General features: G+C 41.5%; 2 protein-coding genes across 4 annotated transcripts in view; one reads left to right on the top strand and one right to left on the bottom strand.

The window, feature by feature from the left end:
- Positions 1-2,456, bottom strand: part of LOC133561026 (FYVE, RhoGEF and PH domain-containing protein 6-like) — a 68,485-nt gene extending 66,029 nt beyond the window's left edge. Inside the window, exon 1 of the mRNA XM_061914157.1 lies at positions 2,324-2,456. Within this exon, the coding sequence (XP_061770141.1) occupies positions 2,324-2,345 (22 nt within the window). The 5' untranslated portion in view covers positions 2,346-2,456. The remainder of the gene's footprint in view (positions 1-2,323) is intronic.
- On the top strand, positions 1,723-26,514 carry vezt (vezatin, adherens junctions transmembrane protein). Of its 3 annotated transcripts, none has more exons than XM_061914160.1 (12): positions 1,723-1,883; positions 7,878-7,988; positions 13,208-13,288; positions 13,354-13,517; positions 14,681-14,950; positions 15,160-15,318; positions 17,779-17,926; positions 17,990-18,345; positions 18,409-18,602; positions 18,671-18,783; positions 25,129-25,336; positions 25,426-26,514. In XM_061914160.1, the coding sequence occupies exons 1-12, from the start codon at positions 1,848-1,850 to the stop codon at positions 25,920-25,922; spliced, it is 2,337 nt and encodes a 778-aa protein (XP_061770144.1). In that variant the 5' UTR covers positions 1,723-1,847; the 3' UTR covers positions 25,923-26,514. The 3 variants fall into 3 exon arrangements, with proteins under 3 accessions (XP_061770144.1, XP_061770145.1, XP_061770143.1); XM_061914161.1 differs by having other exon boundaries at positions 13,205-13,288; positions 15,172-15,318; XM_061914159.1 differs by having other exon boundaries at positions 13,205-13,288.
- Positions 26,515-27,519: the final 1,005 nt, after the last annotated feature.

The following is a 27,519-nucleotide window of genomic DNA, read 5'->3' as shown; positions in this document are numbered from 1 at the left end:
TTAGTTCAATGTATCGCTTGTAATTCATTATAAAAGTACAGTATAGCTATTTTTTGATAGATTTGTTTCGTTTTCCACGACATCTCCTTTTACAATGTTTTATTTTGAAGTGACGCTCTTCGACTTCCCCCTAGATGTTGCCACTTCACCGTTAATTTCCTCGCCTGCCTCTTCTAACGGTTGGGCGTGTTTCCAATGACCACAAGGGGCGCTGTGACAACAACAAGCGTCGTTGTTTCCGGGAGAAAACCCCCAAAGGCTGATGGGAGATGTAGTATTGATAAAAAACATTTATCTTCGCTCCATTTTCCCAGCGTTTCGGCAAACTTTGTCGATTGTGTCAATTAATTAGTGACAACAGGAAAACACTTCCTGTCGTCGTAATTAAAAGTCAACCGTATTCCCTAAGTGACGAGTTTAGAGTGTCAGCGTGAGTATTTATTTAAATTTATAGCTTTTAATTTACTTTAACAGTACAGTACAAGCTATTTTTTGATAGATTTTAATCGTTTTTCACTCCGTCTCCTTTTACAAAGTTTTATTTTGAAATAACGCTCTCTGACTTCCCCCTAGATCAGGGGTCACCAACCTTTTTGAAACCAAGAGCTACTTCTTGGGTACTGATTAATGCGAAGGGCTACCAGTTTGATACACACTTAAATAAATTGCCAGAAATAGCCAATTTGCTCAATTTACCTTTAATAATTAAATCTATACATATTAAAAAAAAAGGGTATTTCTGTTTGTCATTCCGTCGTAAATTTTTTTTCCTTTTACGGAAGGCTTTTTGTAGGGAATAAATGATGAAAAAACACTTAATTGAACGGTTCAAAAGAGGAGAAAACACGAAAAAAATTAAAATAAAATTTTGAAACAGTTTATCTTCAATTTCGACTCTTTAAAATTCAAAATTCAACCGAAAAAAAATGAATAGAAAAACTAGCTAATTCGAATCTTTTTGAAATAAATAAAAAAAGAATTTATGGAACATCATTAGTAATTTTCGAATTTTGATGACATGTTTTAAATAGGTTGAAATCCAATCTGCATTTTGTTAGAATATATAACAAATTGGACCAAGGTATATTTCTAACAAAGACAAATCATTATTTCTTCTACATTTTCCAGAACAAAAAATGTAAAAGAAATTCAAAAGACTTTGAAATAAGATTTAAATTTGATTCTACAGATTTTCTAGATTTGCCAGAATATTTTTTTTGAATTTTAAACATAAGTTTGAAGAAACATTTCACAAATATTCTTTGTCGAAAAAAACAGAAGCTAAAATGAAGAAATAAATTAAAATGTAATTATTATTCTTTACAATAAAAAAAAATATATATATACTTGAACATTGATTTAAATTGTCAGGAAAGAAGAGGAAGGAATTTAAAAGGTAAAAAGGTATATGTGTTTAAAAATCCTAAAATCATTTTTAAGGTTGTATTTTTTCTCTAAAATTGTCTTTCTGAAAGTTATAAGAAGCAAAGTAAAAAAAGATAATAATAATTTATTTAAACAAGTAAAGACCAAGTCTTTAAAATATTATCTTGGATTTTCAAATTCTATTGGTGACCCCAGATCTAGATGTTGCCACTTCACTGATAATTTCCTCGCCTGCCTCTTATAACGGTGGGGCGTGTTTCCAATGACCACAGGGGGCGCTGTGACAACAACAAGCGTCGGTGTTTCCGGGCGAAAACCCCCAAAGCCTGATGGGAGATGTAGTTTCGGTGTGATTTAGCGAACCGGCTAACCCAGCGACTTCTCCGCCTCCCTCCGTCCAGACTGCCGTCGTGCCCGGCGTTCAGAATGCACAGTGAGCTACGCGCAGATGGAGGAGCGCAATGACGGAGGAGTTTGATGAAGATGTTGTATTTGAGGTCGGTATTACGACGTGGCGGCTGTGTGACACTTTGTTTAGCCGATTGCTTTGTCATGCTGATGTCAATATAGGCTGTCGTTAGCCGGCTAGGTAGCTAGCTGGGATAATAACACAATAACAAACATTGCTGAAATAAACACTGACAGGACACAATTTATTCAAATTTTTCTGCTCTACTAGCTCTTAATAAGAGGGTACGAGTTTGTTATTATGGGTAGGAGTTTGTTATTATAAGTATCTCTTACACTAGGGCGGGGATGAGCAGGCAGACAGAACCATGACGTCATTCCTGTATTTGTTACCTTCTTGAGACTTCCGCAAATTCAAGATATATATTTATATATACAACATTAATTTTATATACATAATATGCAAATATAAAAAAAGTAAGCTCTTAGTTAATATATGTAATTGTTTTTTCAATCAATATTTACTTACAGTATGTCTCTACATCCATCATCCATCCATTTCCTACCGCTTGTCCCTTTCGGAGTGGCGGGGAGTGCCGGAGTGTATCTCAGCTGCATTCTTGCCGAAGGCGGGGTATACTCTGGACAAGTCGCCATCTCATCGCAGGGCCAACACAGATAGACAGACAACATTCACACACAAGGGCCAATTTAGTGTTGCCAATCAACATATCCCCAGGTGTATGTCTTTGGAGGTGGGAGGGGCCTATCCCCAGGTGCATGTCTTTGGAAGTGGGAGGGGCTTATCCCCAGGTGCATGTCTTTGGAGGTGGGAGGAGCCTATCCCCAGGTGCATGTCTTTGGAGGTGGGAGGGGCCTATCTCCAGGTGCATGTTTTTGGAGGTGGGAGGGGCCTATCCCCAGGTGCATGTCTTTGGAGGTGAGAGGGGCCTATCCCCAGGTGCATGTCTTTGGAGGTGGGAGGGGCCTATCCCCAGGTGCATGTCTTTGGAGGTGGGAGGGGCCTATCCCCAGGTGCATGTCTTTGGAAGTGGGAGGGGCTTATCCCCAGGTGCATGTCTTTGGAGGTGGGAGGGGCCTATCCCCAGGTGCATGTCTTTGGAAGTGGGAGGGGCTTATCCCCAGGTGCATGTCTTTGGAGGTGGGAGGAGCCTATCCCCAGGTGCATGTCTTTGGAGGTGGGAGGGGCCTATCTCCAGGTGCATGTTTTTGGAGGTGGGAGGGGCCTATCCCCAGGTGCATGTCTTTGGAGGTGAGAGGGGCCTATCCCCAGGTGCATGTCTTTGGAGGTGGGAGGGGCCTATCCCCAGGTGCATGTCTTTGGAGGTGGGAGGGGCCTATCCCCAGGTGCATGTCTTTGGAAGTGGGAGGGGCTTATCCCCAGGTGCATGTCTTTGGAGGTGGGAGGGGCCTATCCCCAGGTGCATGCCTTTGGAAGTGGGAGGGGCCTATCCCCAGGTGCATGTCTTTGGAGGTGGGAGGAAGCCCGAGTACCCGGAGGGAATCCGCACAGTCACGGGGACAACATGCCAACTCCACACAGAAAGATCCCAAGCGCCGGGATTGAACTCAGGACCTTCGTAATTTGAGGCACATGTACTAACCCCTGTACCACCGTGCTATATACATATTTATTTTATTTTGTAGAGCCGCTGCTCCTTCGCTTGGAAAAAAAAGCCAGCTTAGGGCGTGTTGGCATCTCGTGCGGATGCCTCACGAGCGTCTCCCTAGGGAGGTCCACGTTGCACGTCCCACGGAGAGGAGACCCCCGCGCCAGGCCAAGGACCAGATGGGGGGGTTACATCTCCTCTCTGGCTTGGGAACGCTTCGGGGGCCCCCAGGAGGAAGATACTAATGATGCGACCAGATTCCGGATAAGCGGTTGAAGATGGATGGATGGATGGATTTTATTTTTTAATTAGTTTTGGCCAAAAGGGGCGCGTTTCAATTCCTTACACACACTTGTTATTACATATGTTGACCAGAGGGGGAGCACTTACATTTTTTTACACGCACTTATTTCATACGTTGGCCAGAGGGGGAGCACATTTAAAAGCGACATACAGTCAACCTGATTTCACCACCAGGGGTGCAAATGAGACATTCTCTATTAGATGCGATGTTTTTTCATATTGGGACCATTATTTATGTCATCACTTGTTCACACCTCCTCATATGTAAGATACTTTTTCTTATTGATGTCTCAAGAAGGGTAGAAATACAAGAACTCACACTCACACACATCTGGACTGCGACACGAGCCGCCAGACGGTGTGACCATGCAAGTGAGTAACGTTTTACAGCCTGTGTGTATTATTAGTGTGTGGATGAGTATTAATTATTAGTGTGAGGATGAGTATTAAACTGAGACGATGCTCCTGTCAACTGTCCAGTAGACATGCTTTCTATTAGTAGGGGAGACATCTTGCCAGAAAGATTATGATTCACAGTTATGCAGGCCTCAAATTTTAACTTTACCTAAGGTCAAGGCGCATATATATATATATATATATATATATATATATATAAATATATATATGTATATATATATATATATATAAATATATATATATATATATATATATATATATATATATATACGCATACATACATACAAATCTTTTTTTATTCATTATTGATATCAACTTGTCAGCTTTTTGTCATTACATGATGTTTTTATCTCTATTTTTACATTTTGTTAGCGGGAATTATTTTATTGAATAATTTATTTATGTTTTTAAGTAGGGATGCACTGATTAATCAGTAACCGAATATATTCGGCCGAATATATTGCAAAAAAAAGCCACATTCGGCCTTCGGTGGAATGAGTTAAAAACAAGGCCGAATAGTGGTGTGTGACGCAATTTTTTTGACGCGGTGACGTTGGGATATGTTGCGTACCTGTATATAAGTGTATGAGGTTACAAGCACACACTTATTGAGATTTAGTGGGGCCTCTGTTTACATTATTAGCCTGTTGTGTAGGCTACCTGTATAAGTGTATGAGGTTACAAGCACACACTTATTGAGATTTAGTGGGGCCTCTGTTTACATTATTAGCCTGTTGTGTAGGCTACCTGTATAAGTGTATGAGGTTACAAGCACACACTTATTGAGATTTAGTGGGGCCTCTGTTTACATTATTAGCCTGTTGTGTAGGCTACCTGTATAAGTGTAAGAAGTTACAAGCACACACTTAATTGAGATTTACTTGAGCCTTCTGTTTACATTATTAGCATATCTACTGTGGCTAAGCAGACTTTTGCCAAAAGGACAATAATTCATTTGTTGTGGGTTTATCCACTTTAATGCACTTTATTTTTTTTTGGAATGCATGTTTTGTTTGAAGGCCTAATATAAATGAAAAACTTTATGCTTTTTTTTGAAAAGCAAAGGCTACTGGAATATTAAAAAAATGTCAATATTCAATAAAAACATACTTTATTTGAAAAACATGTCTAAATATTTATTCAAGGCTATTTATGCAATATTTAAAAAATTATGAAAAACTGCATTCATTATTCGGTATTCGGCAAAGCGTTTAAATTTTATTCGGCTTTGGCCACAAATTTTCATTTCGGTGCATCCCTATTTTTAAGTTATGTTCATTTATATGTACATGTAGATGCTGTATTGCGACAGACCCATTAAGAGTTTGAGCAGAAATATGTCGTATAGGAATTAACTAACATTGACAAAATGTCATGTTACGTGACTGGCTTTTGAAGTAACAACTTTGTGACATGAAAAAAAAAAAATAATAAAATAAAAAATAAAACATGGTGCTTACTTTTTGATAATATAAAACTCAAAGCAGTTTGGCTAATGAAGATGAACTCTAAATAACAAGTTTTGTTATTCTCCAACACCTCCTTGTAGTTCAGGGCAACAGTTTGGCCAACACAAATAAAGAGGAGTGACACCTCGCACATTGAATACACAATCTTCACAACCAGTGTTAAATTCGATTAAATGACAAAACATTTTCGCTAATATTGATGTTATTTGAGCACTGATACAGTTTGTATTTAAATAAAGGACGAGTGAACATCCCAGTCGACAAAGTAAAGACTTTATAAACCAGTTGTGAAGTGAATTATATTTATATAGCGGTTTTTCTCTAGTGACTCAAAGCGCTTTATATAGTGAAACCCAATATCTATTTTTTTACATATAAACCAGTGTGGGTGGCACTGGGAGCAGGTGGGTAAAGTTTCTTGCCCAAGGACACAATGGCAGTGACTAGGATGGCGAAAGCAGGGATCGAACCTGCAACCCTCAAGTTGCTGGCACGGCTGCTTTACCAACCGAGCTATACCGCCCCAGACGTTCACGACACATCGCCTGCCGCATGTTTCCTCGCCTCATTAACTCTCAGTCACAGGAGCTGATAGACGCTGTATTGAGAAAATAAAAGCGACATCAAATCGTTCTCTCCTTCGCTGTATACTTTTAGTGTGGGGACAAGTGTTTCCAGTATTGTCCACACCTGTCTCCATCCAAACACTGATTATCGGTCCTGCTAGACACCGACCTCTATTTAATAATACAACTCTTAACATTTGACAACCAAACAATTAAACAAGGCGACTCAGTAAAGAATCTGGGTATTATCTTTGACCCTACTCTCTCCTTTGAGGCACACATTAAAAGCATTACTAAAACGGCCTTCTTTCATCTCCGTAATATCGCTAAAATTCGCTCCATTCTGTCCACTAAAGACGCTGAGATCATTATCCATGCGTTTGTTACGTCTCGCCTCGATTACTGTAACGTATTATTTTCGGGTCTCCCCATGTCTAGCATTAAAAGATTACAGTTGGTACAAAATGCGGCTGCTAGACTTTTGACAAGAACAAGAAAGTTTGATCACATTACGCCTGTACTCGCTCACCTGCACTGGCTTCCTGTGCACTTAAGATGTGACTTTAAGGTTTTACTACTTACGTATAAAATACTACACGGTCTAGCTCCATCCTATCTTGCCGATTGTATTGTACCATATGTCCCAGCAAGAAATCTGCGTTCAAAGGACTCCGGCTTATTAGTGATTCCCAAAGCCCAAAAAAAGTCTGCGGGCTATAGAGCGTTTTCATTTCGGGCTCCAGTACTCTGGAATGCCCTCCCGGTAAAAGTTCGAGATGCCACCTCAGTAGAAGCATTTAAGTCTCACCTTAAAACTCATTTGTATACTCTAGCCTTTAAATAGACTCCCTTTTTAGACCTGTTGATCTGCCGTTTCTTTTCTTTTTCTCCTATGTCCCACTCTCCCTTGTGGAGGGGGTCCGGTCCGATCCGGTGGCCATGTACTGCTTGCCTGTGTATCGGCTGGGGACATCTCTGCGCTGCTCCTCCGCTTGGGATGGTTTCCTGCTGGCTCCGCTGTGAACGGGACTCTCGCTGCTGTGTCGGATCCGCTTTGGACTTGACTCTCGCGACTGTGTTGGATCCATTATGGATTGAACTTTCACAGTATCATGTTAGACCCGCTCGACATCCATTGCTTTCCTCCTCTCCAAGGTTCTCATAGTCATCATTGTCACCGACGTCCCACTGGGTGTGAGTTTTCCTTGCCCTTATGTGGGCCTACCGAGGATGTCGTAGTGGTTTGTGTTGTGGTTTGTGCAGCCCTTTGAGACACTAGTGATTTAGGGCTATATAAGTAAACATTGATTGATTGATTGAAACACAACAGTGCATTAATAAATGAAGGTTTTTCGGTAATTAAAAATGAGACGGTATTACTAACCTTCTGGAAGTACATCGCAAATGATCATTATAATGTTTACTGCTACATCCCTCGTCCATTAACGAGTCAAAAGTTAAGGGAGGTCACGGCATGTTCTTTCCGTCGATGTTGGTCAATTTTTTAGGGGATTTCGGCAAGTCACATGTAAATTCAGTCCCAGGTTATAGTGTTGTCTTTGCGGAATATTGGACACACCCCATGACTGGTACTATTGTCTTCTCTCCTGCAGTCCTCTACATTTTGTGTTATTTTTACAAATTGGAATCTCCGACGGAGAATATTGACTTGTGCAAACCGATCTCCACTTTTGCAGAACTCGCCTCTTTTCCAGTACCTGCACGATCTAGGCCACACAGACTTCGAGGCATGTCCCACGGCGGTGCAGGAGGCGGAGTATGGCGACCCCGGCTCAAATCAGCAGAAAGTGAGTCCACCAATTAGCATGTTTCCTCCTCTTTTAGTGTTCAAGTAACTTGTTTTTGGTAGACCTCCTTGCAGCTCTTGCAGTTGCCCGGGGAGATACGTCGTGGTTATTTATGCACTCACATTAGAGGTGAACCTCACTCCAATTGCGTCCTTTTCATATTGCTGCCATTTGAGCGGGACCCGTGACGCAGGAATTGCTGTCATGAAGCACGATGGAACTTTCCACATGTGTCACTCTTCCGCTCCAAGGAGGACCAGAGTGGATTTTTTTTTTTTTGACAGGACAGGAAATCTTTTGGCAGGTCCGCTTGTGATCCGTTTCCTGGAGGTGGAGCCAACGCTCCCGGGAATGTCGTTCCCTACTTTCGATGTTTTCAAAAGTGCTTGCATGGATCACTAAAGAGCTAATTATGCGGTAAATTTTTTAACAATGGCGGTAAAGCCAGCTTCCTGGATGCAGCCAGAAACTTAAAACCAGACTCACCAACATCAACATCAAGGAGGGTGACGCCCTCATTACAGACAAAATAGAGGTAGCAAGCAGACTTAACATCTTTTTCACCAACATAGCCACAACTCTCGTAAACAAGCTATCACAACATTCTGGTCGCTTTGGTGTAGAACACATTAAAGCCTTCTACAGAAAGCTAGGAGTAGTCAACAACAATTTCAAATTAGAAATGGTCTCAGCTTACAAGGTGCTTAATAAATTGAGCGCGCTCCACCCAAACAAGGCCACCGGCCTTGACAATATCCCCTCCAGATTCCTCATGCACTCTGCCACCACCATTGCCCCAATAATCACTCATATAATAAACCTCTCAATCAAACAAGGCCAAGTACCCAAGGATTTCAAGATAGCAAGAGTAACCCCCCTTTATAAAAAAGGAAGCAAATTAGAACCTGGTAACTACCGACCTGTTTCTATTCTCAGTTCCATTTCGAAAGTAATGGAGAAAATAGTTTATGAACAGGTTGATAGATACCTTGCTACTAATAAACTAATGTACAAATTCCAATCCGGCTTCAGAACTAACCACTCCACTGACACATGCCTTCTCTATCTGACCGACCACATCAAACATGAGGTGGACGCGGGCAAATACTGCGGCATGGTCATGCTGGACATTCAGAAGGCCTTTGACACCGTTAACCATGCTATACTGTTGGATAAGCTCCGAGCAATCGGATTCGACGAAACCTCATCAAGCTGGATGCAATCTTACTTGGAGGGGAGGAAACAGGTGGTAGAGGTGAACGGCACCATGTCCCCTCCCCTCTCAGTAAGCTGTGGAGTCCCCCAAGGCAGTATACTAGGACCTTTACTGTTCCTAATATACGTGAATGACATGCCATCAGCATGCCACTGTGAACTGTTCCTGTATGCGGATGACTCGGCCCTGCTGGTATCCGGCAAGGACAAGTCACAGGTGGAACAAATCCTCAGTGCTGAACTCCTCAATATTTGCACCTGGCTCGCTGACAACAAGCTATCCATACTCTTAGGTAAAACGGAATCCATCCTATTTGGGTCCCATATCAAACTTAAGAAGGTCAGTGACTTCACTATAAAAGTGGGTGACATTGTTATCACCAGGAAGGATGAGATCACCTACCTAGGTTCCATTCTAGAGGCTAATCTTTCCTGTGATAAAATGGCAACAAGGTGATCAAAAAGGTCAACCAAAGAACGAGATTCCTCTACAGAATCTCCTCTCTGGTCAACAAAAACACCTTGAGGATTCTAGCGGGAACTCTCATTCAACCCTTCTTCGATTACGCTTGCACCTCCTGGTACCCCAGCACCTCCAAAACACTCAAATCTAGACTCCAAACATCCCAGAATAAGATAATCCGGTTACTTTTAGACCTCCACCCCAGATCACACCTCAATCCAACCCACTTCTCCAAAGTGGGCTGGCTCAGGGTGGAGGACAGAGTAAAACAACTTGCACTGAGCCTAGTCTATAAAATCCGCTACACCTCCTTGATCCCGAAGTACATGTCAAACTACTTCTTTAACGTAAATGACCGCCATAACCACAACACCAGGGGGAGCTCCACAAACCACGTTAAACCCAGATTTCGATCTAACAAAGGTCTTAACTCATTCTCTTTCTATGCCACATCAATGTGGAATGCACTCCCAACAGGTATAAAAGTAAGTGCATCTCTATATTCCTTCAAAACCGCTCTAAAACAACACCTCCAGGCAACTTCAACACTTTACTAATACCCTCCTCCATTCACATCCCATCTCCCCGGATTATAAACAACTCAAATGTACTTCTAATGTATATACTTGTTCTTATGCTATCTGAACTCACTATGTTCTCTGCTGGCTGTACATATCCTACTGTAAGACCTACACTGTTTCAATGTCCACATTTCTCTGCTGATGCAATTGTTGATGACTGAAGTTCTGATATCAACCAAAGCTCCCCACCCACCCCCCAGATTGTAAATAATGTAAATAATTCAATGTACATACTATGATGATTAACTTGTGTGATGACTGTATTATGTTGATAGTATATATTTGTACCATGAATTGATTAACGTGGACCCCGACTTAAACAAGTTGAAAAACTTATTCGGGTGTTACCATTTAGTGGTCAATTGTACGGAATATGTACTGTACAGTGCAATCTACTAATAAAAGTATCAATCAATCAATCAAAGCCAGGATTCAGCATCTTAGCATTAGAAAGTTGTCAGTGTGACACCAGGAGGTATGTACTTTAAACAAAATCTACACACCAATAGGAATTGTTCTAAAAGGTCAAACAAAATCTGAATTGTACAAAAACGGAAACAATTTTCTTTTAGAAATAACATAATGCAATAAATGCATTCCAGACCGCCAAAAATATGAAAACAAAACACATTTTCTAAAGATTCTTATGTTATTTTCAAGGCTTTTTAATATTTGTATGTGCATCTACATCAATCCATCAATGTTTACTTATATAGCCTTAAATCACAAGTGTCTCCAAAAAGCTACGACGGCATCCTCGGTTCAAATCCCACATTAGGGCAAGGAAAAACTCAACCCAATAGGACAATGAGAAACCTTGGAGAGAACCACAGATGTGGGACACCCCCCCAGGGCGACCAGTGCAATGGACGTTGAGAAATCTAGCATAATATTATGAGAGTCCAGTCCATTGTGGATCTAACATAATAGTGAGAGTCCAGTCCATAGTGGATCTAACATAATAGGGAGAGTCCAGTCCATAGTGGATCTAGTATAATATAATGAGAGTCCAGTCCATAGTGGATCTAACATAATATTATGAGAGTCCAGTCCATTGTGGATCTAACATAATAGTGAGAGTCCAGTCCATAGTGGATCTAGTATAATATAATGAGAGTCCAGTCCATAGTGGATCTAACATAATATTATGAGAGTCCAGTCTATTGTGGATCTAACATAATAGTGAGAGTCCAGTCCATAGTGGATCTAGCATAATATTATGAGAGTCCAGTCCATTGTGGATCTAGCATAATATTATGAGAGTCCAGTCCATTGTGGATCTAACATAATAGTGAGAGTCCAGTCCATAGTGGATCTAGTATAATATAATGAGAGTCCAGTCCATAGTGGATCTAACATAATAGTGAGAGTCCAGTCCATAGTGGATCTAACATAATAGTGAGAGTCCAGTCCATAGTGGATCTAACATAATATTATGTTAGCGGCTCTAACATAATAATGAGAGTCCAGTCCATAGTGGATCTAGCATAGTATTATGAGAGTCCAGTCCATAGTGGATCTAACATAATATTCAGAGTCCAGTCCATAGTGGATCTAATATAATAGTGAGAGTCCAGTCCATAGTGGATCTAACATATTAGTGAGAGCCTAGTCCATAGTGGATCTAACATAATAGTCAGAGTCCAGTCCATAGTGGATCTAATATAATAGTGAGAGTCCAGTCCATAGTGGATCTAACATAATATTATGAGAGTCCAGTCCATAGTGGATCTAACATAATAGTGAGAGTCCAGTCCATAGTGGATCTAGTATAATATAATGAGAGTCCAGTCCATAGTGGATCTAACATAATAGTGAGAGTCCAGTCCATAGTGGATCTAACATAATAGTGAGAGTCCAGTCCATAGTGGATATAACATAATATTATGTTAGCGGCTCTAACATAATAATGAGAGTCCAGTCCATAGTGGATCTAGCATAGTATTATGAGAGTCCAGTCCATAGTGGATCTAACATAATAGTCAGATTCCAGTCCATAGTGGATCTAATATAATAGTGAGAGTCCAGTCCATAGTGGATCTAGCATAATATTATGAGAGTCCAGTCCATAGTGGATCTAACATAATAGTGAGAGTCCAGTCCATAGTGGATCTAGTATAATATAATGAGAGTCCAGTCCATAGTGGATCTAACATAATAGTGAGAGCCTAGTCCATAGTGGATCTAGTATAATATTATGAGAGTCCAGTCCATAGTGGATCTAACATAATAGTGAGAGTCCAGTCCTTAGTGAATCTAACATAAAAGTGAGAGTCCAGTCCATAGTGGATCTAACATAACAGTGAGAGTCCACTCCATTGTGGATCTAACATAATAGTGAGAGTCCAGTCCATAGTGGATCTAACATAATAGTGTGAGTCCACTCCATAGTAGATCTAACATAATAGTGAGAGATGCCACCGAAAAGCCTCCCTCGGGAGGTGTTTGGGGGAAAGTCCGACCGCCAGGAGGCCAAGGTGAAGACCCAGGACACTTTGGGAGGACCATGTCTCCCGGCTGGCAGGGTAACGCCTCGGGATCCCCGGGAAGAGCTGGACAAAGTGGCTGGGGAGAGGGAAGTCTGGGCTTCCCTGCTTAGGCTGCTGCCCCCGCGACCCGACCTCGGATATCAGGATATGACTGTTGGTCAACATGACCCAGCCCTATGACACACACATCAAGACTTGGAAGGACACTGTGTCACTCTTTTAGTTTCATAAGCAATCAATGCCTCACCATCATTTGACCCGTCACTATCATTCAGAAATCAATCCAACTAATAACACCCCCGCCCCTTTGGGATATGGGTCGGCCCAGGCGGGATCGATGGCGCTCAGCTCCTGCCGCAAATAAGTGCGTCACGATACAGAATAGAGGTCCTTTTTGCATTTCAGGTTCTTTGAGTCTTTTCTAGAAATTGTTTGAGCCAAAGTAAGGTTTTGTGGTGTGTGTTGGAGCAGGGAGGCCTGATGAACACACTGGCTGAAGCCTGGTGGAGATGGAGCCCCTTTCACTCCTCCTGCAAGCTGGAGCAGCAGCTGGTTGGTAGAACCTCAAACAGAACTCTGAGACCGGACCGCAACCTGACCCGCCTCCTTCTCTGCAGGACGGCGTGTTTGGCCAGTACTCTGTGAAGTCCATTCTGGACCAGGATGTCCTGCTCCAGGAGGACGTGGAGCTGATCGAGCTGCTGGACCCCAGCCTGCTCACGTTGGGCTCGTCGCCCGGCACGTTACCCCGACCCGGTTTCTTCGCCACACCCTCATCATGGTAATGCCGAAATAAAGGCCTACTGAAAGCCACTACTAGCGACCACGCAGTCTGATAGTTTATATATCAATGATGAAATATTAACATTGCAACACATGCCAATACGGCCGGGTTAGTTTACTAAATTGCAATTTTAAATTTCGCGCCAAAATATCCTGCTGAAACGTCTCGGTATGATGACGCGTGCGCGTGACGTCACGCATTGTAGAGGACATTTTGGTCCAGCATCGTTCTCAGCTATAAGTCTGTTTTCCTCGCATAATTCCACAGTATTCTGGACATCTGTGTTGCTGAATCTTTTGCAATTTGTTCAATGAATAATGGAGACGTCAAAGAAGAAAGCTGTAGGTGGGAAACGGTGTATTGCGGCCGTCTTTAGCAACACAAACACAGCCGGTGTTTCATTGTTTACATTCCCGAAAGATGACGGTGAAGCTTTACTATGGAACGGAGCGGTCAAGCGAACACGGTTGGATTGGACCACATACACAAAGTACGGTGTATTATGCAGCGAACATTTTGAAAGATCGTGTTTCGAAGGGGGTCCCTTGCGAAGGGCAGAGATGGGCATCGCCACCACCCGTCGACTGGTGCTGAAGAAAGGTGCGGGGCCGACCTTCAGGTTGTACAGGTACGACCTAAAACACTAGTAACACAATAAGCAGATGAGGGATTTTGCAGAATTATCCTAGTAAATTAGTCCAACAACATCTAAATCGCTCCCACTGTATAGTCTTTTCTTTTTTTTTCTAGTCCTTCACTCTCACTTTCCTCATCCACAAATCTTTCATTATTGCTCAAATTAATGGGGAAATCGTCGCTTTCTCGGTCCGAATCGCTCTCGCTGCTGGTGGCCATGATTGTAAACAATGTTCAGATGTGAGGAGCTCCACAACCCGTAACGTCACGCGCACATCGTCTGCTACTTCTGGTACAGGCAAGGCTTTTTTATCAGCACCAAAAGTTGAAAACTTTATCGTCGATGTTCTCTACTAAATCCTTCCAGCAAAAATATGGCAATATTCCGAAATGATGAAGTATGACACATAGAATGGACCTGCTATCCCCGTTTAAATAAGAAAATAGCATTTCAGTAGGCCTTTAAATCTGCTATCTTTTTAGGACATGAACGTAATTTTTTGTGTGCTTTTTGTGGGTCACAGGGACATAGCAGGTCTCGTGGGCCTGGCCGCAGTTTTGCTGGGTCTCTGCTCAGCGTCCGGGGGTCTGTGGTCGCTAGCCGCCGCCCTGCTAGGCGGGGCGGGGCTGAGGGCGGCGACGCTGTGGAGGCAAGCCCGAGTGCAGCGGGCCGTCCACGCCAGAGTCTCTCAGATTCACACGCTGGTCCACAACAGCAAGACCCTGACGGGCTTGTCCCGTAAAGCTCTGCGCCTGGTCCAGGAAACGGAGGTCATCTCCAGAGGGTTTACCCTGTACGGTTTTACTCTTGAATATGTGTTGGAATCATCTTTGTATACTGCATGCGTGCATGTCGGCTCCATTAGAAATGATTCACCATCTTGTGCTGCCTTGTGATTGGCTGCTCTCCGCCTGTGTCTTGTGCTCAGTGTCTTGTGTGGGTGTAAGCCCCTCCTACCAAGTCAGGACGTTTCCACAGTTGTGTCACATTTCACTTGTCAAGTTTGCTCGACAGGGTGAGTGCAGCCGTCACCTTTAGCAGGGCGGGGCCGGGGGCGGTGCCACACGGACAGCAGCTGATGGGACTGAGGAAGACCTTGTACCGGGCCCTGCGCTCTGCCTTCCGAGCCTCCAGGAGAGCCACGTGTCACATGCTGAAGGCATATCCTTTACTGGGAAAGATGGCGGGGACGTCCTCCTGGGTCCGTGCTTTAGTTCTCTTAAAGCAGGGGTCACCAACGCGATGCCCGCGGGCACCAGGTAGCCCATAAGGACCAGATGAGTCGCCCGCTGGCCTGTTCTAAAAATAGCTCAAATAGCAGCACTTACCAGTGAGCTGCCTCTATTTTTTAAATTGTGTTTATTTACTAGCAAGCTGGTCCCGCTTTGCTCGACATTTTTAATTCTAAGAGAGACAAAACTCAAATTGAATTTGAAAATCCAAGAAAATATTTTAAAGACTTGGTCTTCACTTGTTTAAATAAAATAATTTATTTTTTTCTTTGCTTCTTATAACTTTCAGAAAGACAATTTTAGAGAAAAAATACAACCTTAAAAATTATTGTAGGATTTTCAAACACATATACCTTTTTACCTTTTAAATTCCTTCCTCTTCTTTCCTGACAATTTAAATCAATGTTCAAGTTAATTTATTTTTTACTGTAAAGAATAATAAATACATTTTAATTTAATTCTTCATTTTAGCTTCTGTTTTTTAGAAGAAGAATATTTGTGAAATATTTCTTCAAACTTATTATGATTGAAATTTAAATTTATTATGGCAAATCTAGAAAATCTGTAAAATCAAATTTAAATCGTATTTCAAAGTCCTTTGAATTTCTTTCAAAAAAAAATTTCTGGAAAATCTAGAAGAAATAATGATTTGTCTTTGTTGGAAATATAGCTTGGTCTAATTTGTTATATATTTTAACAAAGTGCAGATTGAATTTTAAACTATTTAAAACATGTCATCCAAATTCTAAAAATAATCTCAATCAGGAAAAATTACTAATGATGTTCCATAAATTCTTTTTAAAAATTTTTCAAAAAGATTAGAATTAGCTAGTTTTTCTCTTCTTTTTTTTCGGTTGAATTGTGAATTTTAAAGAGTCGAAATTGAAGATAAACTATGTTTCAAAATTAAATTTTCATTTTTTTCGTGTTTTCTCCTCTTTTAAACCGTTCAATTAAGTGTTTTTTTTCATCATTTATTCTCTACAAAAAACCTTCTGTAGAAGGAAAAAAAATGTACGACGGAATGACAGACAGAAATACATTTTTTTTTGTGATATTTATCTGTTTCTATATATATTTATTGTGAGAAATCATTAAGATGATCAGTGTTTCCTCAAAGATAAATATCATTAATTATTTTAATAACATAGAGTTAAAGGCCTACTGAAACATAGTTTATATATCAATGATGAAATATTAACATTGCAACACATGCCAATACGGCCGCTTTAGTTTACTAAATTGCAATTTTAAATTTCCCGCAAAGTATCCAGTTGAAAACGTCGCGTAATGATGACGCTTAAGTTGACGCGTGCTTGTGACGTTACTGGTTGGAGCGGACATATTAGCCCAGCACCACTCACGGCTAAAAGTCGTCTCTTTTCATCGCATAATTACACAGTATTTTGGACATCTGTGTTGCTGAATCTTTTGCAATTTGTTCAATTATTAATGGAGACGTCAAAGAAGAATGCTGTTGGTGAAAAGCGGTGGATTGCAGCTGTCTTTAGCAACCGAAACACAGCCGGTGTTTCTTTGTTTGTTGTGAAGCTTTAACACAGAGCGGTCAGGCGAACATTTTTCTCTATGTAAAGCAGCAAGTTTTTGGATGGGAAATTTGTGATTTTAAGTTGGCGTTTACCGGAGACTTCAGTGGATTATACGACCTCCTCCTCCAGCTCAAAAAGGCAGGTGTGATCTTGGCTCCTCGGCTTCTCTTAGAGACACTGGCGTTCACCGCAGCCATCCGACTTTCAGGTATGACTTTAGAATCTCACTAAAACACTATTAACACAATAAGCAACAATGGGATTTTCCAGAATTATCCTAGTAAATGTGTCTAATTACTTCTGAAACGCTCCCACTGCCGCCGCCTGGAGCCGTCGCCTTTTCTTTTTTTTTCTTTTTTTTAGTGCTTCACTCTAACTTTCGTCATCCACGAATCTTTCATCCTCGCTCAAATTAATGGGGAAATCGTCGCGTTCTCGGTCCAAATAGCTCTTGCTGCTGGAGGCTATGATTATGAACAATGTGAGGAGCCCTACAACCCGTGACGTCACGCGCACATCGTCTGCTACTTCCGGTAATGGCAAAGCTTTTTTATTAGCGACCAAAAGTTGCGAACTTTATCGTCGATGTTCTCTACTAAATTCTTTCAGCAAAAATATGGCAATATCGCGAAATGATCAAGTATGACACAGAATGGACCTGCTATCCCCGTTAAAATAAGACAATCTCATTTCCGTAGGCCTTTAAAGGTAAATTGAGCAAATTGGCTATTTCTGGCAATTTATTTAAGTGTGTATCAAACTGGTAGCCCTTTGCATTAATCAGTACCCAAGATGTACATTCAAAAAGGTTGGTGACCCCTGCCTTAACGCCTTCCAACGTTCCCGCTGAGCTCGGAGATCGACAATGTGACCAACTACGTGTCCGCGGTGCCTCTGAAGGAACTGGGTCTGGGCCTGGGCATCGAACATCTGGGTGACGAGCAGGCCCAGGAGCTTACAGACGACTACAGCCTCCCCGCCCTTAAGGTGAGGACCAGCTCGCCCGCGCTGACGGCCGTGCGGAGCCTTGACCTGGTTGCTTCGTTACAGATGCTGTACCAGCTGTGGGTGGGGCAAAGCTCCGAGTGTTTCCGCAGATTAGCTCTCCTCTTGTCACAACGGCGACCGGAGGAGGAGTCAGAGGAAAGGGGCGTCCCCGCAGAAGATTCCGCTCCGCCCGCTTTGCACCGCTCCGTCGCCGCAGTAACGGACCCCCTCCACCACGCCCTGGCCGCTTGTCTCGGGGAGGTGCAGCGGAGCTACGACTTCCACCGCCACTTCCAGACGCAGGCCAGGACGTCGTGTTCGGACCGGAACGGCGGAGCGGGAGAGAAATGCAGAGAGCTCAACAGTCTGCACACGTCCATAAGAAGCCTCCAGCTGCACCTGAAGGCCGTGCTCAGCGAGTGAGACACACGCCGCCGCACCTCCCCAAGACACGTCGCCATCCCATTCTTCGTCTCCTCCAGGATGATCATCCTGGAAGACGACCTGGAGAAGCTGATGGTGGCCAAGGAGCCGAGAGAGCTCACCCTGGAGAGTTACCGAGACCTCAGCGAGCGCCTGCACCAGCTGCAGCCGCACATGAAGGCCAGCACCGGCTGCTGGGACGACACCGTCGGGCAGGTGTCGCGCATGCTGAGGCGGGCCAACGCCGGTCCAGGTGGGAGCAGCCAAATTAATATTTCTAGTTCATCCCCAGAATCATGTCCATCTCAATCATACCTGCAGGCTCTGCTCAGACTCCAGACCAGTGTGGTCCTGCTGAGACTGAGGTCCCTCCACCTCCTCCTCCTCCATCTTACCCCTTGATCCTGGACAAAGATCCAGTTCCAGAAGAGCTGGTAAGATGAGCAAACACTGTAAAAAACTTGACAAATTCCAAAAATTCCCAGAATTCCAGGTTTTCTGGGACATTTTTCAAACTTCCACCATTTCCACATTTTTCAACCGTTTCAAACAATTCCACCTTCGACTTATTCCACTCCTCCCGGACATTCAAACTATCATTTTTCCAAGTTAAAAAAAATTCCAGAAATTCCCATTTTTTCTGGCGAATACTCCCTCCACATTTTTTAACCCACTTCAACCGTTCCACCATCTAAACATTTCTTTTAATCAGGACAAAAAAAGCAAGTTCTTTTTTGAACTGGAAAGTTCCCGTTTTTCCCGAAATTCCCTAATACCATTTCTCAATTCAACATGTTACTACTTCAACATTTCTTGACCCATTCTGAAAAATTCCAACACCAACCATTTCAACTCATACACAACATTCAAGTATTTTAACTTTTTCCAAGAAATTCCGGCTTTAACCCGAAATTCCCAAATCTCCATGAAATTCCCATTTAAAAGAATAGGACATTTTTCATCCCATTTAAACCGTTCCAACTCCAAACGATTCAGTCCGTTCAAAATTGTGTGCTCTACCTTAACAATTTTTTAAAAACTCCTGGATTTCCAAGAATTCCCTGTTTTCAGGGACATTTTCCCCATTCAAAATAAATTGATAATACTTCAAACATCCACCATTTCCACATTTTTCATCCAATTCAAACCATTCCACCTTCAACATATTCCACTCTTCCCCGACATTCAAACTATAATTTTTCCAAGTTCAAAAAAATTCCAGGAATTCCTTTTTTTTCTGGTGACTATTCCCTTCACATTTTTCAACCCACTACAACCGTTCCACCAACCAAACATTCCTCTTAATCAAGACAAAAAAAACAAGTTGTTTTTTGAACTGGAAAAATTCCCGGTTTTCCCGAAATTCCTGGAAATCCTTAATACCATTTCTCAATTCAACATGTTCCTACTTCAACATTTATCGACCGATTCTGAAAAATTCCAACATCAACCATTTCAACTCATACACATCATTCAAGTCTTTTAACATTTTCCAAGAAATTCCAGTTTTGACCCGAAATTCCCAAATCTCCATGAAATTCCCATTCAAAAGAATAGGACATTTTTCAAAGTTCCACAATTCCCTCATTTTTCATCCCATTTAAACCGTTCAAACTCCAAAAGATTCAGCCCGTTCAAAATTGTGTGCTCTACCTCAACAATTTTTTAAAAACTCCTGGATTTCTAAGAATTCCCAGTTTTCAGGGACATTTTCCCCATTCAAAATAAATTGATAGTACTTCAAACATCTACCATTTCCACATTTTTCATCCAATTCAAATGCCTTTGACATATTGAATATGCATTTGACATATTCCACTCATCCCGGACATTCAAACTATCTTTTTTCCAAGTTAAAAAAAATTCCAGGAATTCCTTTTTTTCTGGCGGTTACTCCCTCCACATTTTTTAACCCACTTCAAGCGTTCCACCATCCAAACATTCCTCTTAATCAGGACAGAAAAAAAGTTGTTTTTTGAACTGGAAAAATTCCCGGTTTTCCCGAAATTCCTTAATACCATTTCTCAATTCAACATGTTACTACTTCAACATTTTTCGACCAAATTTTGAAAAATTCCAACACCAACCATTTCAACACAAACACAACATTCAAGTCTTTTAACTTTTTCCAAGAAATTCCAGCTTTACCCGAAATTCCCAAATTTCGATGAAATTCTCATTTAAAAGAATGGGACATTTTTCAAAGTTCCACAAATCCCTCAATTTTCATCCCATTAAAATTGTTCCAACTCCAAAAGATTCAGCCCGTTCAAAATTGTGTGCTCTACCTCAACAATTTTTTAAAAACTCCTGGATTTCCAAGAATTCCCAGTTTAAGGACATTTTCCCCATTCATAATAAATTGATAATACTTCAAACATCCACCATTTCCACATTTTTCATTCAATTCAAACCATTCCACCTTCAACATATTCCACTCATCCTGGACTTTCAAACTATCAGTTTTCCAAGTTCCAAAAAAATTCCAGATATTCCCTTTTCTTTGGCGACTACTCCTTCCACATTTTTCAACTCACTTCAACCGTTCCACCATCCAAACATTCCTTTTAATCAGGACAAAAAAGCAAGTTGTTTTTTGAACTGGAAAAATTCCCGGTTTTCCCGAAATTCCTTAATACCATTTCTCAATTCAACATGTTACTACTTCAACATTTTTCGACCGAATTTTGAAAAATTCCAACACCAACAATTTCAACTCATACGCAACATTCAAGTATTTTAACATTTTCCAAGAAATTCCAGCTTTACCCGAAATTCCCAAATTTCCATGAAATTCCCATTTAAAAGAAAAGGACATTTTTCAAAGTTCCACATTTCCCTCATTTTTCATCCAATTCAAACCGTTCCAACTCCAAAAGATTCAGCCTGTTCAAAATTGTGTGCTCTACGTCAACAATTTTTTAAAATCTCATGGATTTCCAAGAATTACCAGTTTTCAGGGACATTTTTACCATTCAAAATAAATGTATAATTTTTCAAACTTCCACCATTTCCACATTTTTCAACCGGTTCAAACAATTCCACCTTCAACAGATTCCACTTATCCCGGACATTCAAACTATCATTTTTCCAAGTTAAAAAAAAAATCCAGTAATTCCCAGAATTCCCTTTTTTCTGGTGACTATTCCCTCCACATTTTTCAGCCCACTTCAACCGTTGCACCATCCAAACATTCCTCTTAATCATGACAAAAAAAACAAGTTGTTGGAAAAATTCCTGGCTTTCCCGAAATTCCCGGAATTCCTTAGTAACATTTCTCAATTCAACATGTTACTACAACATTTCTCGACCGATTTGGAAAAATTCCAACACCAACCATTTCAACTCATACAGAACATTTAACTCTTTTGAAATGTTCTAAGAAATTCTAGCTTTACCCGGAATTCCCAAATTCCCATTGAAAAGAATGGGATTCCGCCCACTCAAAATTGTGTGCTCTAGCTACTTCAACACTTAAAAAAAAAAAAACGGATTTCCAAGAATTCCCAGTTTTCGTGGACATTTTCCCCATTCAAAATAAATTAGCCATTTTTCAAACTTCCACCATTTCTACATTTTTCAACCGATTCAAACCATTCCACCTTCAACATATTCCACTCATCCTGGACTTTCAAACTATCAGTTTTCCAAGTTCCAAAAAATTATAGGTATTCCCTTTTGTTTGACGACTACTCCTTCCACATTTTTCAGCCCACTTCAACCGTTCCACCATCCAAACATTCCTCTTAGTCAGGACAAAAGAACAAATTTTTTTTCGAACAAGAAAAATTCCCGGTTTTCCCGAAATTCCTGGAAATCCTTAATACCATTCCTCAATTCAACATGCTGCTGATTCAACATTCCTCGACCGATTTTGCAAAATTCCAACACCAACCATTTCATCTCATACACATCATTCAAGTCTTTTAACTTTTTCCAAGGAATTTTCAGCTTTACCCGAAATTCCCAAATTTCCATGAAATCCCCTTTGAAAAGAATGGGACATTTTTCAAAGTTCCACAAATCCCTCATTTTTCAACCCATTCAAACCGTTCCAACTTCAAACTGTTCAGCCTATCAGGGAATCGCAGGCTTTCACTTGACAAATTCCAAAAATTCCCAGAATTCCAATTTTTCCGAGACATTTTTCACATTCAAAATAAATTGATCATTTTTCAAACTTTTACTATTTCCACATCTTTCAACTGATTCAAACCATTCCACCTTCGACATATTCCACTTATCTCGGACATTCAAACTATCATTTTTCCAAGTAAAAAAAAGTTCCAAGAATTCCCAGAATTCCCTTTTTTCTGTCAATTACTCCCCCCACATTTTTCAACCCACTTCAACCGTTCCATTATTTAAACATTCCTCTTAATCAGGACAAAAAAAGAAGTTGTTGGAAAAATTCCTAGTTTTCCCGAAATTCCTTAGTAACATTTCCCAATTCAACATGTTACTACTTCAACATTTCTCGACCGATTCTGCAAAATTCCAACACCAACCATTTCATCTCATACACATCACTCAAGTCTTTTAACATTTTCAAGGAATTCCAGTTTTACCCGAAATTCCCAAATTTCCATGAAATTCCCTTTGAAAAGAATGGGACATTTTTCAAAGTTCCACATTTCCCTCATTTTTCATCCCATTCAAACCGTTCCAACTTCAAACTATTCAGCCTATCAGGGAATCGCAGGCTTTCACTTGACAAATTCCAAAAATTCCCAGAATTCCAGTTTTTCCGAGACATTTTTCACATTCAAAATAAATTGATAATTTTTCAAACTTTTACTTTTTCCACATCTTTCAACCGATTCAAACCATTCCACCTTTGACATATTCCACTTATCTCGGACATTCAAACTATCATTTTTCCAAGTAAAAAAAAAATCCAAGAATTCCCAGAATCCCCTTTTTTCTGTCAATTACTCCCCCCACATTTTTCAACCCACTTCAACTGTTCCACTATCCAAACATTCCTCTTAATCAGGACAAAAAAACAAGTTGTTGGAAAAATTCCTGGTTTTCCCGGAATTCCTTAGTAACATTTCCCAATTCAACATGTTACTACAACATTTCTCGACCGATTTTGAAAAATTCCAACACCAACCATTTCAACACAAACACAACATTCAAGTCTTTTAACTTTTTCCAAGAAATTACAGCTTTACCCGAAATTCTCAAATTTCGATGAAATTCCCATTTAAAAGAATGGGACATTTTTCAAAGTTCCACAATTCCCTCATTTTTCATCCCATTCAAACCGTTCCAACTCCAAAAGATTCAGCCCGTTCAAGATTGTGTGCTCTACCTCAACAATTTTTTAAAAACTCCTGGATTTCCAAGAATTCCCTGTTTTCAGGGACATTTTCCCCATTCAAAATGAATCGATAATTTTCAAACATCCACCATTTCCACATTTTTCATCCAATTCAAACCATTCCACCTTCAACATATTCCACTCATCCCGGACATTCAAACTATCTTTTTTCCAAGTTAAAAAAAATTCCAAGAATTCCTTTTTTTCTGGCGGTTACGCCCTCCACATTTTTCAGCCCACTTCAACCGTTCCACCATCCAAACAATCCTCTTAATCAGGCCAAAAGAACAAGTTTTTCGAACTGGAAAAATTCCCGGTTTTCCCAAAATTCCTGGAAATCCTTAATACCATTCCTCAATTCAACATGTTACTACTTCAACTTTTCTCGACCGATTTTGAAAAATTCCAACACCAACCATTTCAACACAAACACAGCATTCAAGTCTTTTAACTTTTTCCAAGAAATTCCAGCTTTACCCGAAATTCCCAAATTTCCATGAAATTCCCTTTGAAAAGAATGGGACATTTTTGAAAGAACCACAAATCCCTCATTTTTCATCCCATTCAAACCGTTCCAACTTCAAACTGTTCAGCCTATCAGGGAATCGCAGGCTTTCCCTTGACAAATTCCAAAAATTCCCAGAATTCCAGTTTTTCCGAGACATTTTTCACATTCAAAATAAATTGATAATTTTTCAAACTTTTACTATTTCCACATCTTTCAACCGATTCAAATCATTCCACCTTTGATATATTCCACTTATCTCGGACATTCAAACTATCATTTTTCCAAGTAAAAAAAAATTCCAGGAATTCCTAGAATTCCCTTTTTTCTGTCAATTACTCCCTCCACATTTTTCAACCCACTTCAACCGTTCCACCATCCAAACATTCCTCTTAATCTGGACAAAAAAACAAGTTGTTGGAAAAATTCCTGGTTTTCCCGGAATTCCTTAGTAACATTTCCCAATTCAACATGTTACTACTTCAACATTTCTCGACCGATTCTGCAAAATTCCAACACCAACCATTTCATCTCATACACATCACTCAAGTCTTTTAACATTTTCAAGGAATTCCAGTTTTACCCGAAATCCGCAAATTTCCATGAAATTCCCTTTGAAAAGAATGGGACATTTTTCAAAGTTCCACAAATCCCTCATTTTTCATCCCATTCAAACCGTTCCAACTTCAAACTGTTCAGCCTATCAAGGAATCGCAGGCTTTCACTGGAAAAACTCCAAAAATTTGGTAAGCGCCGGAGTGAGATGTGAGAATTAATTAGCGCCCCGGCGGCAATTCAAGGAAATACGGTATGTGTATCTGCTGATGTACTTCTGTTGTATTTGTAAAAAAAAAAAAAAAAAGACCTTGACGATATACGTCAAAATGCCAAATATGGGCGTCAATATTGGGCAGATCTCGACTTCTTTCACTCAACGACTTGTCTCAGGAGTGGGAGGGCTACGTGTCGGACTCAGACTCGGAAGGCGAAAGAAAGGGTTCCTGGTGCGACATGTTGACTCCCGAGGAACGGGAACGCCAGCGGCGTGAGAGGGAGGAGTCCCGCCGCGTCCTGTCCGAGCTCAAAGTGGTGCTGGGCTTCCGTGCGTCGGACGGCGAGAGGATGAAGAGGAAGCAGATGCTCTTCAGCGACCAAGGTTTACTGTCCATGCCTACATGTTGACGACTTTGAGGAAGGCTAATCGACCTCATGAGTGCCACTTGACCATTTCCTGTCCGTCTGCAGCTGCCATGGCACCTTCGACTTGCGCTCCCGGCGCCGATACCGACACCGGCTCGGCAGAAAGTGGTGAGGGAGGAGGAAGCATCCCGTCAGAGTGCGCTGCAGGAAGCCAAGAGGAAGCGAGGGAAGGAAAGGATGTGCGGGCGAGGCCTGACCCTTCTGACAAGCCGCTGACTGAGTTCAGCTGCGGTCGGGAGGCGGAGGACGCCGACGCGGCAGGAGCGTTGGTTTCCACCCGAGGAGGAGGCGGAGCGTCCGAGCTGCACGAGTACGACGGCGTCCTGGAGGAGGAGGAGGAGCAGAACGGTCTGGACCGCCCCAGGAAGCCCAAAGTTCCCACTCTCTCCGTCATGGACCGTCTGACGGACATCCACGGCTTGGACGTGCTCAGTTTCAGCTCCGCCCTCGCCGCCCAGGTCGCTGCTCGCTCGCACTTGGTCATGAAACTGGAGGAGCAGACTTTTGGAGATGATGATGAGGATGAAGAAGAGGAGCAGTGAGCAAAGACTACCTCCATGATTGTCCAGTTTTCCCTAGTGTTCATTTTCCTTTACCGCTTTACACTCAGGTACCAAACCACCTGTGACCTCATCTGTGAAGACCGAGGCTCCGTCCAATCAACACTGATTATTATTCTACCAAATACAACTGGACTTAAGTTTCTCGGGAAAAAAAAAGCCTGGGTGGCTTAGAAGGGAACCAAGTGGAACGCCACCAATACTAATACTATGAACATGTAGCATCATGGTCATTCATTATTGGGTGTTGAAAGTTGTTCCACATTGAGGGGATACTTTCCGCAGTGTTCTAATCCAAAGCGAAAAGGCCTTGACTAAAACCACAGGAAGAGAAGTGAGATTTGATTTGCACAGCATTCATAAACATCTGGAAATGGCCTATTTAAAGACCATTTCTTGTGAAGTGGCCTTTGGGGGACTAAGTCACGACCGATGATGGCGATCATGTGAGGGACAATCTCTTTTCATATGATGTCATCGAAGCCAGGCTGTCTTTCTTGGTCTACACCTTCCCGGACTTGATGCTCCTCATCCCCTTTTTTTTCCAAAGTGAAATAAAATACTATTCAAGTTGTTCAATGGGTCCTAATGTCTCTTTTTGCTGCTCATGTTTCCCGGACTTTAAATAGTGGGAGGTTCAAAAACAGGTTGGACGTGTCACTTGATATGTTTGGAAGGAATCTTCGTTGGTCTGGCCCACAAAACAATAGGGGAGGTAAGATAACTCTGTCTTCTTATGACCTGATAAATGCATGTGACGTTAAAGGCCTACTGAAATGAGACTTTCTTATTTAAACGGGGATAGCAGGTCCATTCTATGTGTCATTCTTGATCATTTCGCGATATTGCCATATTTTTGCTGAAAGGATTTAGTAGAGAACATCCACGATAAAGTTTGCAACTTTTGGTCGCTAATAAAAAAGCCTTGCCTGTAGCAGACGATGTGCGCGTGACGTCACGGGTTGTGGAGCTCCTCACATCTGAACATTGTTTAGAATCATGGCCACCAGCAGCGAGAGCAATTCGGACTGAAGAAGCGACGATTTCCCCATTAATTTGAGCAAGGATGGAAGATTCGTGGATGAGGAAAGTTAGAGTGAATAATAAAGAAAGGGAAAAAAACAGGGCAGTGGGAGCGATTCAGATGTTATTTACTAGGATAATTCTGGAAAATCCCTTATCTGCTTATTGTGTTACTAGTGTTTTAGTAAGATTATAAAGTCATACCTGAAAGTCGGAGGGGTGTGGTGACCGCCAGTGTCTCTGATGGAACCCATGAAGGAGCCAAGAAAGTCGCAGCTGCCTCTTTGACAGCTGCAGGAGGACGCGAGCTCCGCTCATGTCTCCGGTAAGAGCCGACTTATTACCACCATTTTCTCACCGAAACCTTCCGGTTGACATGTGGTAGAGAAACATGTTCGCTTAACTGCTCTGTTCCATATTAAAGTTTCACAACAAACAAAGAAACACCGGCTGTGTTTGTGTTGCTAAAGGCAGCTGCAATACACCGCTTTCCACCAACAGCATTCTTCTTTGACGTCTCCATTATTAATTGAACAAATTGCAAAAGATTCAGCAA

This window comes from Nerophis ophidion, linkage group LG10, assembly GCF_033978795.1.
Source record: "Nerophis ophidion isolate RoL-2023_Sa linkage group LG10, RoL_Noph_v1.0, whole genome shotgun sequence".
Classification (NCBI taxonomy): domain Eukaryota; kingdom Metazoa; phylum Chordata; class Actinopteri; order Syngnathiformes; family Syngnathidae; genus Nerophis; species Nerophis ophidion.
Note: the sequence above shows the minus strand (reverse complement) of the source record. Positions and strands in the feature narration are given on the sequence as shown.

Excerpts from the sequence above, each read along its gene's own strand:
- vezt (XM_061914159.1), top strand. The coding sequence starts at position 1,848 with ATGACGGAGGAGTTTGATGAAGATGTTGTATTTGAG. Across the intron at positions 7,989-13,204 it reads CCGGCTCAAATCAGCAGAAA|CAGGGAGGCCTGATGAACAC; the intron begins GTGAGTCCACCA and ends TGTGTGTTGGAG. Across the intron at positions 15,319-17,778 it reads ACGTGTCACATGCTGAAGGC|GTTCCCGCTGAGCTCGGAGA; the intron begins ATATCCTTTACT and ends ACGCCTTCCAAC.